The sequence below is a fragment of the Microcaecilia unicolor genome, chromosome 9 (assembly GCF_901765095.1).
Source record: "Microcaecilia unicolor chromosome 9, aMicUni1.1, whole genome shotgun sequence".
NCBI lineage: Eukaryota > Metazoa > Chordata > Amphibia > Gymnophiona > Siphonopidae > Microcaecilia > Microcaecilia unicolor.
The window spans coordinates 207,348,995-207,364,395 of record NC_044039.1 but is presented as its reverse complement, the minus strand read 5'-3'; the positions used below and the strand labels follow the sequence as shown (position 1 = coordinate 207,364,395).

The window sequence follows — 15,401 nt, the reverse complement described above, 5'->3', positions numbered from 1 at the left end:
TTTTATATATATATATAAAACCGGGCATGGTGGTGATTACTATAGTTTGTCAATTTGTCCCATTATATTTTTCAGAGCATTTCTGACATAGGTATCCTCCTCAGTAAAGACAGAAGCAAAGAACTCAATTTAGTTTTCTGCTATGGTCTTGTCCTCTTTTTTTGATCATCTAGTGGTCTGACTCATCTGCAGCTTGCTTCAAACGTACTTTGTTTTTATTATGTTTTTGCCTGTGGCAAGTTTCTTTTCAAATTCTCGTCTGGCCTGCTTTATCAAAGCTTTGCATCTAACTTTCCAGTGCTCTTGCTAGTTTCTATTTTCTTCCTTTGAATCTACTTTCCATTTTTTGAAAGACATGCTTTTGGTTATAATGGCTTTGTATCTCACCATTTAGTCAAGCTGGTATTTTGACTTTTCCTAATGTGCAGAGTAAATTTGGCATTTCAAAAACAATGCCCAGGCCGCCTGCAAACTTGTCATCTTTGTCAATATCCCTTTTAATCTCTAATTTTCCCATTGTTCTGAAGTAACTGAAGTCTTCGAGTTTCTTAGCATTTCATTGTTCATTCATCCTGGCCAGATGTAGTTTTAAATGTTTACCAAAGCTATGAACACTAGAAAATTATCGCATTTACCTTGCATTCTCAACGGCTGTAGATGACGACAAAAGTTTTTCTTCCAAGATTGTGTTCTTTCTTCTCAGGTCAGCCTCTCGATCTTCAGCTGCTAAAGCTTCTCGGGTGTATGAGTCCTCCATCTCTATCAGATGGTTGCGCAGCCTCTGCAGCTCCTGGTTTAAACGCTGCTCTTTATCACGTAAGTGTTGTACCTATGTACATTAGCAGATAAGTATACAAGCATGAACATGTTAGACCACTTAAAAAGGATCCAAGTAATCCACATGGCAGTAAGGAACTTGGGCTCATAAAATCTGTGAAACCCAAACGACATGCTTCACTGTATATTTCTATTTCCACAATACATGCCACTAATATAAGCTTGCTTCTTTTTAAAAAAAACTTATTTTACTCCTTACTATGCAATAGCTTATTTTAGAATTTTGGCCTAATTAACCTCCTATAAAACCTTCTTGCTTTCATCCCCATTTCACGGCCATTTATGATCATGAAGGAAATCTAAAACAAAAGTGTCAATGACTTTAGGATCTGGCAATCAGTTCTTGATCTCACAATTAGCCAGGTGTTGTATCAGGCTGAAAGACATGGCTTTTGGGATGTTGTTAAGACTCCTCAATATTACCAAGTAAGTGTTGAGCCAAATTATCAAAGGCCTCTCTCTTGAAGGCTGATCGCCATCTTCTGTAGGTCTTTGGTAAGACAGCATAGTGTTGCCACTGTACCATCAGGTTGATTCCCACTGCCCTAATCAACAGGATGAGTATCAAGAGCGGTTGCTTGTAAGCCAAAGGCATAAGTATTGCCATACTGGGACAGACAAAAGGTCCATCAAGACCAGCATCCTGTTTCCAACAGTGGCCAATCCAGGTCACAAATACCTGGCAAGATCCCATGACAGCTATTAACAGATGCAATTTGGGCACAGACATCCCTGTTTTGTCTTTGATCCTGTTTCAATGGTAAGGCAGTGAAACTCCACATTTTCAAATGGTGGACAGACAGTAGCACATTACTGGATGTATCTATTTATGTGGGCTGGACCACTGATGGAATCTTTTCTGCCCTAAGCAAAATAATCATCCTTATGTTTTAGGATCCACTGATCAGAACTTCAGTCACTCTGCGGTGACAATTGTAGAAGCGTGGTATATCAAGTAATCAATTACAAATAAACTAAACCTTTTAGATGGGCTACTTCTCCAACACAGAGGAGGGGGCCAGAGAAGAGTATAACAGTGCAGCAAGAACAATGACTGAAATTAAGATGTGCTGTTTTATTCTGCTATAAATATTTAGAAAAGTTTAACAAAAAAAAAATGTAGAGTGATCGGTAACACCAACCAATGTGCAGAGTGCTTATATGGTGTGATTCTGGGATCCCTGCCACTACGGGTCCTACTCAACACTTTCATTAACTCCTTTAACCTCTCTGATACCAGAAAAAAGGGGGGGGGGGTTGGCTACAGTAAAAATACATAAAAAAATAAGTTGAAAGAGCACAGATCAGCACGGCTGAAACCATAATCTAGCTGTACCTTTGCTTTCTAGGAAATAAACCATTATAGGTCTGAATACTAAAACACTCTCAGAGGTACAGAATAGGAACAAACACTGCATAACTCAGGTTCAGCATGGAAAAGGGCAGGTTTTCCAGTCCTAGGGCTTTCCCTGCTGGTTCTCTTTCTCACTACTATACCTCATTCTGGAGGGCAGTGCTCTCCATTTGCTTCTGTTTGAGTGCCACCATGACTTGGTCTCTCTCCTGCTGAAAGAGAACGGCCTTTTCTTGCATTGATCGCACTTCGTTTAGCAGCCGATTCAACTCCCCCGACTTGCCCTTTATAAAAATAAATGTTAACAAATTAAAACCAAAAATAAAATGATACCTTTTTATTGAATTAACTTAGGCTTCTTGACCAGCTTTTAGGTTTTATTGCCCTCTTTTTCAGGTCAGAATAGAAATCAAGGAATGGGGTGTTAGTCAACAAATGTGTAAAGTTAACTCAATTAAAAGATATTTAACCTGTTTTGTGTTTTTATTAACTTGCATGAAATCTTGGATTATATATACCGTAATCTTAAAAAGCATACAAAAGATGTTACCGCTAGGATCTGAAGACTGGACAGCTTGTGTTGGGGGGAGGGGGAGAGGGGGGGGGGAGATGGGAGGGTGGTGGGAGGTTGGAGGAAGTTGGGGTAAGGGGGAGAAATGTGAAATATCCTGGTTTTTCATGACATTGGTATGTTGATGACATTTTGTTCCTATGCTGCAAATCTGCAGAATTTTCTATTGTTATCTTCTGTTAATGTTAATAAAACAGATTTAAACATAAAAAGCATACAAACTGGCATATCTAGTGATATGTACTCATAAATTGCTTGTCACATAGCTTATTTTTTTAAATATTTGAAGACTTTTAGCTCATCTATTTGAAAGCATATATTTCTATAAAATGTGTTTATCTGTATTCAACTGGACTAATACAGCAACAAATTGTAAGCTCCTTTGAGCAGGGACTGTCCTTCTTTGTTAAACTGTACAGCGCTGCGTAACCCTAGTAGCGCTTTAGAAATATTAAGTAGTAGTAGCACTACTTAATCCAAGGTTTTATAATACATCTAATTATTCACCATGCATAAATCAGTTTTGTATTTCACTAAAAGAATATTATTTTCTTATTTTTTACTATACCAGTTCAGAGTACTAGGGGTGGGGGGATGACCCTAGCGGTAATGCCACATGACTACAGCTAAAGGTAGAGGCATCATTTTAGATGGCCATACAAGCTCAGGTAACAGAGAAGTGACTGCCATCAGGGGACTCCTTGAACTACCACTGCAGACCCTTATATTCCGCCTGAACCGATATACTCATATCACCCCTCTTCTCAGGTCACTTCACTGGCTTCCAATCAGATACCGCATACAGTTCAAGCTTCTCCTTCTTACTTACAAATGCACTCAGTCTGTAGCCCCTTATTACCTCTCTACCCTCATTTCCCCTTACATTCCCGCCCAAAACCTCCGCTCACAGGACAAATCCCTCCTCTCAGTACCCTTCTCCACCACCGCCAACTCCAGGCTCCGCTCATTCTGCCTCGCCTCACCCTATGCTTGGAATCAACTTCCTGAGCCCTTACGCCAAGCCCCCTCCCTACCCATCTTCAAATCCTTGCTCAAAGCCCACCTCTTCAGTGTCGCTTTCGGCACCTAACCTTTATACCTTTCAGGAAATCTAGACTGCCCCTATTTGACTGACTGAACATTTGTCCTTTAGATTGTAAGCTCCTTTGAGCAGGGACTGTCCTTCTATGTTAAATTGTACAGCGCTGCGTAACCCTAGTAGCGCTTTAGAAATGTCAAGTAGTAGTAGTAGTAGACCCCCAGGTATGTCAGAAGGGCTCTGGAGTGGCAGGATTGTGTCGGGGGAGGGGGGGGGGGGTTCAAACTTAAGATTGTGAGCCCTCCCAGGACAGGGACCTACCTAGTGTACCTGAAGGTAACTCACCTTGAGCTACAACTGAAAAAGGTGTGAACAAAATCTAAATAAATAATTGTAGTAAACCAGCTCCTCAGAGTTTACTCAAATTATGGCATAATGTCAAACACAGTGTAAAATGGATGTTATTAGGGATGCTGCATAAATATAGCTTTTTCTTTTTTCAAAGTTTGGCTCTCAAGTCCTTAAAACACATGAGTTTTCAGCCAAATCAGAACTTGTCCCAATTAAACTGCCTGCTAGAGGTGGGTTTTCCCGATCAGAACCATTCCATCTCCCAGTAGCTCTCAATTAAACTGCCTGCTAGAGGTGGGTTTTCCCCGATCAGAACCATTCCATCTCCCAGTAGCTCTCAATTAAACTGCCTGCTAGAGGTGGGTTTTCCCGATCAGAACCATTCCATCTCCCAGTAGCTCTCAATTAAACTGCCTGCTAGAGGTGGGTTTTCCCGATCAGAACCATTCCATCTCCCAGTAGCTCTCAATTAAACTGCCTGCTAGAGGTGGGTTTTCCCCGATCAGAACCATTCCATCTCCCAGTAGCTCTCAATTAAACTGCCTGCTAGAGGTGGGTTTTCCCGATCAGAACCATTCCATCTCCCAGAAGCTGTCCTTGGTTGTGTGGCAAACTTTAGAACCTGATCCACATGCATCCACACGTGTCACTATTGTATGATAGCTTGATTTCCTTCCCATATGGAAGGAGGTATGAGGCCTGGTGGGTAAAATAAACAGTGCCCATAGGAGGTGCCTTGTTGATATCATTTTATAATACTTGAGTACAATAATTATAGTGACATCTGTAGAACGTTAGTTTAGTGGACAGCACTGCACAGGTAAAAGACGCAACATTTCTAAATACATTTAAATAAGCACAAGTGTAATTCTTATTCCATCCTAAAAATTGACAAATTTGGCAGATAATATATGAGAAAATAATTCAGTCACTAGCTAAAGAAAAACAAGATATTTAGGAATATTTTCCATAGGGGTCAACATGTAAGCTGGTATTTTCAAAGATTCTTTGTTTACTAGATTAATGGAGAATACTTGGATGACGCATATGGAAGAATGGGCCCTATAGCTTTATAGAGGGCTTCATTATGTATGCACCATCAAGAGAAATGGCAATACAAATTTGGGTTTTACTCAGCTCTTTTTATCCAAAAAGCATCCCAATACACCTTCCCATTCAATATCTTGGAACGTTTTTAGACTTCAGAAAAATATCCACCTCTGGGGAGGATGACCTGGAAGTACATTTCTAAGCCCTCAGCTGCATGAAAGCTTCGAAAGGAAAGAAAGAAGAATCGTTTTTCTTCTTTCCAATGCAATGAAATGTCTGTGTCCATCTGTCTGGGGGCAAAATAAGAGTCTGAAAACTGAACATAATGGTATGTAATTTGGCATGTGGGAAAAACTGGCAAAAAGAAACGTCAAATTTGAGGCCAAAATGGACTGGGACTTCAAGAAAAATCAGCCTCCCCCCTTTAAAAAATGAAACAACCCACTGCCTTTTTCAGGGTGGAGCTCCAGTACAGAAAATTCACATACAGCGAAACACAATAGTTAGGAAATTCCTCATATTAAAGTGTTCTCTAGTCTCCTAACTCACCAAACTCCCCCCACTTCAAAAACTACCCCAACTGCCTCACCCCTACCAAAATGCCTCTCAACCGGCCCACCATCTTCCAAATTATCTCCAAAAACTATCCCACCAGGGCAAATGTTCTATTACTCCGTAAACTGCCCAACCCCCCCCCCCCAAAACTACGCCACTCAGAAAACTGTCCCAATCCCAAAAGCTAACACCTGAGTAACTGCTCCACCACCCCCTAAAACTATCTCTCCTAAAACTGCCCCACCATCCTGTAAACAGCCCCAACCCCCAAAACTACACCTCTACGCCACCATCCTGCCTATATAGCCCCTATAAAAATCTACCGCCCCACCACTGTCCCCACTCACACCTACCCTTGTATACACTCATATATGTGGACATGCATGCACATACGGAAGGAATTTTATGAGCCAAGTTCTGCATGCTTTCTGCGCTTGTAACATGAGGAACAAGGAGAAAAAAGTGACTTATCTAGCTCACACACAAAAATTAATAGGCGAAAAGGGTTGTTAATGCATGTCCCTAAAATTTTCTGGCTTCATAATTGAAGCCCAACAATATATCTGACCTCCTCTTCATCTAATGCTATCCAGCTATTATACATAGCATTCTTTATTGTTTGATTCTAAACAGCTCTTGGAATTTATCATCACTAAGGAAAAGGTGAAGAAGCAAGTAACGGACTCCCAGAGTCAATCTCACTGTACAGGTGTTGGGACAATCATATTGATGATAGGACTGCATTTTTTTATGAAGTCCTACTTATGCGATTATCTTAGCCGGTTAAGGACAGAAATTGTAGAATGCCTCCAAAATAGCCAGTTTCAGCAATTAAAACAGCCAGGAGACTCTCCTGGCTGTTTAAATCATTTTGAACATTGAGCCCATTCATTTTTCTTTTTACCTGAATTTGGCTCCTATTCCATTTCTTTTGTAGATAAAAGTATATGCTTTTTTTTTTTTTTAGTGGTGATGTAGTAGTATTCTTGATTAATAATTTTTCTGCTTTTCTGTCATCACAGATATTGGTGTGATTGTAATATTTGGAAAGGATTGAAAAAAGAAGAAAGGGGAAAGGGACTTGATATACTGCCTTTCTGTGGTATGTTGCAGCTACATTCAAAGCGGTTTACATATATTCAGGTACTTATTTTGTACCTGGGGCAATGGAGGGTTAAGTGACTTGCCCACAGTCACAAGGAGCTGCAGTGGGAATCAAACTTAGTTCCCTGGGATCAAAGTCCACTGCACTAACCACTAGGCTACTCCTCCACTAGCAACATTCCATGTAGAAGCCTCCTCTTGCAGATCAACAATGCGGCCGCGCAGGTTTCTGTGAGTCTGACTCACAGAAACAGAAGCCTGTGCAGCCGCGTTGCTGATCTGCAAAGGCAGGCTTCTACATGGAATGTTGCTAGTGGAATAGCAACATTCCATGTAGAATCTTAAATAGGGAAAGGGAAATGGGAATTGATATACCGCCTTTCTGAGGTATTTTGCAACTACATTCAAAGCGGTTTACATATATACAGGTACTTATTTTGTACCAGGGGCAATGGAGGGTTAAGTGACTTGCCCAGTCACAAGGAGCTGCAGTGGGAATCGAACCCAGTTCCCCAGGACCAAAGTCCGCTGCACTAACCACTAGGCTATTCCTCCACTCGAAGAAGAAAACTCTATATGCTTTTCAGAAGCAACATATAAAGCTAAGTATTTTCATTTTCTTCCATTTGTAAAGCTCTTGGACATGTAAATCTAGAAAGATTTATAACTTGAACACATTACCTGTAAATCTCACTTTCTGGCCTTCAATCTCACTCTTTGGAGCAGTCTACCCTGGCATCTCTGGTTTATACCAAAGACAATGGAGGGTGAAAATGACTTCCCCAGCTTCTCTGGTCATCAGTCTACTGCTCTAACCATTAGGCCGCTCCATTCAAACCTCACAGTCCCCATGCTCACTCACAACTGGGTCCTGTAGTTTTTCCTAAACTACTCTCAATCAGTGCAAGGACATCATGCTACCTGAACATTTAACCCTGGCACCTAAGATTTTATGCTGCTGCTGTTGTCACCACCATCAAAAGAAAAGAAGACCTGTATGTACCTTGCATCTGTTGTGGCTCTCACATATAAGTAGCTTTAACTTATATGGGGCAGAACATACACTGCAAGTCTCACAAGTCTTGAGACCATGAGACTTGCTTCAAAGTTCAAGCACTATGTAACTTAAACGTAAGAACTGCAATGGATGCAAGGTATACAGCCCTTTTCTTTAGCAGTTGCATCAGACAGCAGTGGGAATTAAAGCCTGTGAGGGAGAGTCTGGGAGGTGTGTATGTGTGGAGGGGGGGGGGGGGGGGGGTTGAACAATGACTGGTCAATGGGGTGCTTGGAAGGTGGAGAAGAGCAAGGTGACTAGCTGAGGGGGTGCCTAGGAGGTGGGGAGGGGTGACTAGCTGAACGCCGACTTGTTAAGGATAAGAGAGAGAGTACGTGAGGGCAGGATGCAAGAGACTAAGAACACCTGCAGTATCCAGATAAACAATCAAAAGGAGAAGTGGGTATGGGTGAAATTGTAGCCTCAGCAAGAGGGTGGGGGGACTAGCATAGTGACTATTTTGTTCTTCTTATCCCAGAAATAAGCAGTGGATTTTCCCCAAGTCCATTTTAATAATGGTCTGTGGACTTCTCTGGCAGCGAATTCCAGAGTTTAATTACACATTGAGAAAAGAAAACTTATTATACATAGTCTTATTATACAAATATGATCAATTTCTATCTGGATGACCACAACATACAATCAGAGGAGGGGGGAGAACCAGATGTGGTATATTCGATTCAGCAAGGTTCAAACAAACTAGAGCCTTTACCAAGGCCACTCAAATTCACCAAGTCAGAAACTTATTGACTGGGAGACAACAAAGGATAGTGATGAATGGAGTTTGCGCTAAGGATATGACATTAGCAATGGTGTGCTACAGGGACAGGTCATCGATCCGATTCTTTTCAATATTTTTGTAAGTAATACTGTGGAAAGGCTACCAAGAAAGCTTTGCCTCTCTACAGATGATACCAAAATCAACATGGAAGGAGTGGATAACATGAGGAGGGAATCTAGCAAAGGTTGAAGAATGGCCTAGAGTATGACAACTAAGATTTAATATGAAAGGCAGTGGTACAGTACAGGGTATGAAGTACTTATATGTATGAAAGAAATGTGGGACTGGGGGCTGATCGTATCTAATATTCTTAAGGTAGCCAAACAGGTAGAAAGGGCAACAGCAAAAGCCAGAAGGGTGATAATATACTTAATGATAAGTAGTAGTAGTTAGTAGTAGTTGGTACAACTGAGACCTGCCTAAGCCAGGATCCATCTTTTCTGAATCAAACTGTCAGGCTGCTCCAGTGCTTCTGACTGCCAGCTCAAGGACACACTGAATATCTGGGTTTCATCTCTGGTGTAAAGTCGATAACAAGACAGATTTACACTGACACAAGAATGAGATAAGTCTTGTTAGCCACCTTGATAAGCACCAGCACTGATGGGGAAGATGTATTAAAGAACCATGGGCCCCATTGTTCTCCAGGCCTCCATTTCATCTGCTGGACAGTTAGGAATGTGAGAACTGATTGGTCCAAAATAGTCACCTGGGAACCATTTTGCCATCACACTGGTACCTGGTTTGAAGAGGAGTTTTGGCATGGGATGGGAACGGAGGAAAATCTGATAGTTCTCTGAGAAGAGAAACTGTCTTTGCCAACCCTCCTAAGTACTAAACCTCTCTGTATTACAAGTCATACAGAGAAGCCTTGACTAATATTTACACATTATCGCTCAGAGAAGCCAGTAACCTGTGACAGGCAGGGACTGTAGACAAATGTCTGACATTCTTCAGCTGCATACTGGAGTAGCTAGCTAGAAATCTGGCTCTGCATGCTTTCCCCATTTGTTTTTGTTTAATAAAATTGTGTGCAGGCACCAGCAGCCAGAATGCAGAATTATAGGGCACAAACGAGAATTTGAAACTTAAATCTCTTGGTAAACTATGTAAACATATTAGGCATAAACAACTTTTCCATTATTTTGTTGCAGGAAACCAAAAATTCAATGCTCCCCTTGAAAGAGCATCTCATGTAATTAAGCACAATAATAAGGTACAGTTAAACATACACAAAAACCCCATCTTGCTTACCTGTTCTTTTTCTTTCAGCAATTGTTCAAGGGCAGAGGCTTTTTCTTTCATAGAGTGGGATTCAAATTCCTTCTCTCTTAGCATCACTGAGAACTGCATATTGGTTTCTTGTAGTGCTCTGAATTCAGTGTCCCTCTCCCTGCTCTTTGCCATGATTTTGTCATTTTCTTCCTTAAGCTTATTAATGTCCAATTCTAGAATCATAGTTCTTTCTTTAAGGTTAGTCACAGCCTGTTTTAAAAGTTCATTTTCATTAGCTTTGTTTGTAAGGTTCTCACTTACTGAGTTTAACTTATCACCTTTTGATTTGATTAAGAGGTCTTTTTCCCTGAGTGATTTCTGGAAAGAATTCAGTTTCTCCCTCATCTGCCCGATCTCTGAATCACTCTCTTGATCTTTTCGCCCTAGATCAGAGGATGCAACCATAGAATCAGCCAGCCTTTGATTGTTCTCTTGAAGGGTTCTTATAATTGCATCTTTTTCTTGCAACAGTTTTTTCAGCTGTTCACGGTCTTCCTGAAACATACTACTATGATTGCCCTGTCTTCCAGAAGCATCATCATTGAAAGACGAGGACAGTAGAACAGTAGATTCCTCTGTTACAGGCTGTACCAGTTCAAGTTTTCCCAGAAGAAGATCTTTTGTGCTATGAAGCTGCCCTATGCTGTGCTGAACTTGACTCAACTCCTGGCTCATGCTTTTCAGCTTGGATTCATTCTGCTCATAACCCTGAATCAAGTTATTGTAGTCAATCTGTAATTTACAATTGCTATCACTGTCAAAGGAAACTTGCCCTTGAAGCTTGTGGAGTTGCTCCTGAAGATGAGCCGATTCGTGCTGCATGTTCTGCACAGTTGTTGTCACTTGCTGCTTCCACTCTTCCATTTTCTTTACCTGTTGCTTTAGCTTATCCCGCTCCTGTAATAGCTCCTCAAACTGATTGCTGTTAACACCTCCTGACTCATTGCCACTACCTCCACTAGATATCTGCAAGACAGTCACCAAGGTTTGGCATTTTTGACTCAAGGCATCTATTTCAATATCTCGTTCTCGAATGATACGGGACAGATTCTGAATAGTCTCTCTGAACATTTCCTGGCTGCCATTCTCATGCTTAATGGACAATTTTTGGTTCTCTTCTTGCAGCTTCTGCAGGGCTGCTTCTTTGGCAGCCACAATGTCCATGATTTTATGATAATCTGTTTTTAATACACTGTTTTCTCTTGTCTTTTCACTCAAAACTGCCAACACTTGTTCCCTTTCAGTAGCATAGGCTTGTAACTGCTGTTGCAAGTAAACATCCTGTAGATAAGATCCAGAAGAAACCCTTGCATGAAGAGATTTTATCTCTAAGTCTTTCTCATGAATGATCTGTGTGAGTTTGCCAACTTCATGTTTGGACAACTGGTCAATTTGCTTTGTTAGAGTCAAGTTCTTTTCATTTAGAAGTCTGATTTCTGTTTCTTTCTCTTTAATGCCCTTGACCAGTTTTTCAATTTCTACTTTAGATAAGTCATGTTTTTCATGACCATTTTCTCCATTGACTGTCTGAGCTTTGGTATCATGAAAAATGACAGATGAGTCTGTGTGAATGACCCTGTCTTCTTTCTGCAACTGAGTTTTAATTAGCTCATTTGTTTCTCTCAGACTGCTAATTTCTTCATCTTTTTCTGAGAGGAGTTTCTCATATGTGAGAATCATCTGCTCTTGTTGAGATTTAGCCTCATCTCTGTCCTTTCTCTGTTCCTGCAAAGACTGTTGAAGTTGCATAATATTATGGTTAAGATCTTCAACTGTCTTTTTTTTATGTTTCAACTCTTCCTCCTGATTACTCTTTGCTATACTCAGATGTGATATTTCAGTTTCAAGCTCAGTTATGATATCTAGAGTCTTAGGCTCCGTTACTGGTTGTGATCGACTTTGCTGGTCCTTCAGACGTTCAATTTCTTCCTTAAGATGATTGTTTTCTTCCTTCATGACCGCAAGAGTTCTTTCTTTTTCTTCTATGTTTTGTTTTAAAAACTCATACTCCTTCAAAGCCTTAGTATTATTTTCAAGCTGTTCTTGTAATTCTGAAATTTGTTTGTTAAGTTTCTCTACAAATTTCTCTTTTTCTTTTATTAACTCAGTCAATTGCTTCTGCCCAGCCAAACTAGAGGTCAACATCTCCTTTGTTTCTTCATGATCAGCTTCCATCTGCTCAATATTCCTTTTGGCTTCTGCCAGTTGGAAATCTCTCTCTTTGTTGAGTTTAATAAGACGTTCATGTTCTAATTGCAAAGCAGTGGTACTCAAATTGCGAGAGTTTGATAGTTCCTCAATAGTTTGTTCATACTTCTGTGCTTGCTCCACCAGCCTTGCTTCAACCTGGCTCAGCTCTGTCTCCAATTGTCTTCTCTCCATTCTCAAAGCCTCCAGCATAGTGTCTCTCTCCAAGGAATCTTTGTTCTTTGCAAAAGCAGTTTCTTGCAATTGTAGATTTATTTTGTCATTGGTTGCCATTAGCTTTTCATTCTCAATCTTAAGATCATGGACCGTTTTCTCTAACTTCTCACGTCTCTCTCTATTTTCTGAAATGTCTTTATTTAGTTTCAGAATCTCTGCTTCCCTTTCTTGGGCTCTCTGATCTTGATTGCTACTACTCAATTCTTGCTTAGTTGCATTTGTTAACTCATTTCTGGATATAGATATTTGTTCTTCTAGTTGTTTCAGATTTTTTTTACCTTCCATATTTTCTTTCTTCAAATCAGAATTATAGGCCTGGGATTTCTTTAATTGATCTGTTAGATGCTTAATCTTATCTAAAAGTTGCTGCTTATTCATGTGTAAATCATTTAGTGCAAATGCGCTCTGACTCAGCTTCTCTTTCTGTAGCTCCAGTTCTTTATTCATTTCCATCTTCTCAGCTTCAAGCTTCAATAATTTCTCTCTTTCACATTCTAATTCATGTTTCATCTGGTTGATGGTACTCTCTGCTTCAGTACGCTGCTTTGACAGCTGATCTTTCATTGCAATCATATGCTGAAATACAAAAATTATCTGGTGAACATTTGAAAGGACAATGAAAGTGATCTTCTGTGACCTTAGCATATGTTACAACAAGAAGCAAATAAAGTTTTTTCTAATATAATGTACTGACACAAAACAAATATCAAGCAATGATGACTAATTCAGTGTCTAGTTATGACAAGACAATTATACAACATAACATATTATCATAATGGATCTGAGATCATCACACCTTGATGTTTCTATGACAGAGGATAAGGAATCCCTGCATACACAATTTCTAGAGTAAAGGTCCAAGCACTACAGGCTTATTTATTTTGAAATTGTTTTTAAATATGTAATATTTGGTTGTTCATATGCTTATTCAATTATCTAGAAACTGTTATAATTATGTCATTTTTATGATTTTTACTTTTTGTATTTGATATTTTATGCTAAAAGTCAAGTAGGTAAGCAATTCATATTATAAATAAACTGAATTTTTAACTTGCACTTAAAATTAAAATACTGGTAATTTATAAGGAACTAACACCTTGGTTCTGAGGCTATGAGTCAGAGCCCAAAAGTGGATTGCAAACAATTTGCCACAGGAGACAAACTCGAATGAAAGGGAAATGGAACTTGATATACCGCCTGAGGTTTTTTTTTGCAACTACATTCAAAGCGGTTTACATATATTCAGGTACTTATTTTGTACCAGGGGCAATGGAGGGTTAAGTGACTTGCCCAGAGTCACAAGGAGCTGCAGTGGGAATCAAACTCAGTTCCCCAGGATTAAAGTTCACTGCACTAACCACTAGGCTACTCCTGAAAGGTAGAGCTCAGGCTGCACTATGATAATGTTTCCACATTTAAACTTTGTTATCTGGGTGTCTCATTTTCCCCATTTAGAGAGACCAGAAAAAGGTGCCTGGGAGACCCTGCTATGTTACATGGCAACTTTCTGTAAAGCAAAGATACTTACCCTGTAGCAGGTATTCTCTGAGGACAGCAGGCTGATTGTTATCACATGTGGGTCGACGTCCACGTCAGCCCAGGAACCGGCATTTTGCAAGCAAAATATTAAAACGTTTTGCCAGAATCTTCTGGTGTGCGCGCACTGTGAATGCGCGGACTGATTCCTGCCCGTCGCGTGAGCACTTCTATTCAGTTAAATCAAAGAGCATATAGAGAAATAAATAACTCCAAAGGTGAGATGGGCGGGTTTGTGAGAACAATCAGCCTGCTGTCCTCGAAAAATACCTGCTACAGGCAAGTACCTTCGCTTTCTCCGAGGACAAGCAGGCTGCTTGTTCTCACATGTGGGGTATCCCTACCACCCAGGCTCACTGAAAACAATGAACATTGGTCAATTGGGCCTCGCAACGGCGAGGACATAACATAGATTGACCTGAAACCATAAACAACTAACTGAGAGTGCAGCCTGGAACAGAACAAAAATGGGTCTAGGGGGGCTGGAGTTGGATCCTAAACCCCAAAGAGATTCTGCACCACCGACTGCCCAAACCGACTGTCGCGTCGGGTGTCCTGCTGAAGGCAGTAGTGAGATGTGAATGTGTGGACTGATGACCACGTTGCAGCCTTGCAAATTTCTTCAATGGAGGCTGACTTTAAGTAAGCCACTGACGCAGCCATAGCTCTAACTTTATGAACTGTGACATGACCCTCTAGAGTCAACCCAGCTTGGGCATGTGAAGGAAATGCAATCTGATAGCCAATTGGAGATTGTGCGTTTTCAGATGGCGACTCCCCTCCTGTTGGGGTCGAAAGAAACAAACAACTGGGCGGACTGTCTAAAGGGCTTTGTCCGCTCCACGTAAAAGGCCAATGCTCTCTTGCAGTCCAATGTACGCAACCTGCTTTCGCCAGGGCGGGTATGAGGACGGGGAAAAAATGTTGGCAAGACAACTGACTGGCTGAGATGGCAGTCCGACACCACCTTCGGCAGGAACTTAGGTATGTGCGGAGGACTACTCTGTTATGATGAAACTTGATATAAGGTGCACGCACTACCAAGGCCTGAACCTCACTGACCCTATGAGCTGAAGTAACAGCCACCAAGAAAACGACCTTCCAGGTCAAGTACTTCAGATGGCAGGAATTCAGTGGCTCAAAAGGAGCTTTCATCAGCTGGGTGAGAATGACACTGAGATCCCATGATACTGGTGGAGGTTTGACCAGGGGCTTTAACAAAAGCAAACCTCTCATGAATCGAGCAACTAAAGGCTGTCCAGAGATAGGCTTACCTTCTACACGGTGATGATAAGCACTAATTGCACTAAGGTGAACTCTTACGGAGTTGGTCTTGAGACCAGATTATGGTAAGTGCAGAAGGTATTCAAGCAGGGTCTGTGTAGGACAAGAGCGAGGATCTAGGGCCTTGCTGTCACACCAGACGGCAAACCTCCTCCATCTGAAAGAGTAATACCTCTTCGTGGA

General features: G+C 40.9%; 1 protein-coding gene across 1 annotated transcript in view; it reads right to left on the bottom strand.

Moving 5' to 3' along the window:
* Nucleotides 1-15,401, bottom strand: part of TRIP11 (thyroid hormone receptor interactor 11) — a 154,676-nt gene that overhangs the window by 73,499 nt on the left and 65,776 nt on the right. Inside the window, exons 10-12 of the mRNA XM_030213827.1 lie at nucleotides 9,954-12,974; nucleotides 2,335-2,475; nucleotides 636-829 (exon numbers count right to left, since the gene is read on the bottom strand). Coding sequence (XP_030069687.1) covers nucleotides 636-829; nucleotides 2,335-2,475; nucleotides 9,954-12,974 — 3,356 coding nt within the window. The remainder of the gene's footprint in view (nucleotides 1-635; nucleotides 830-2,334; nucleotides 2,476-9,953; nucleotides 12,975-15,401) is intronic.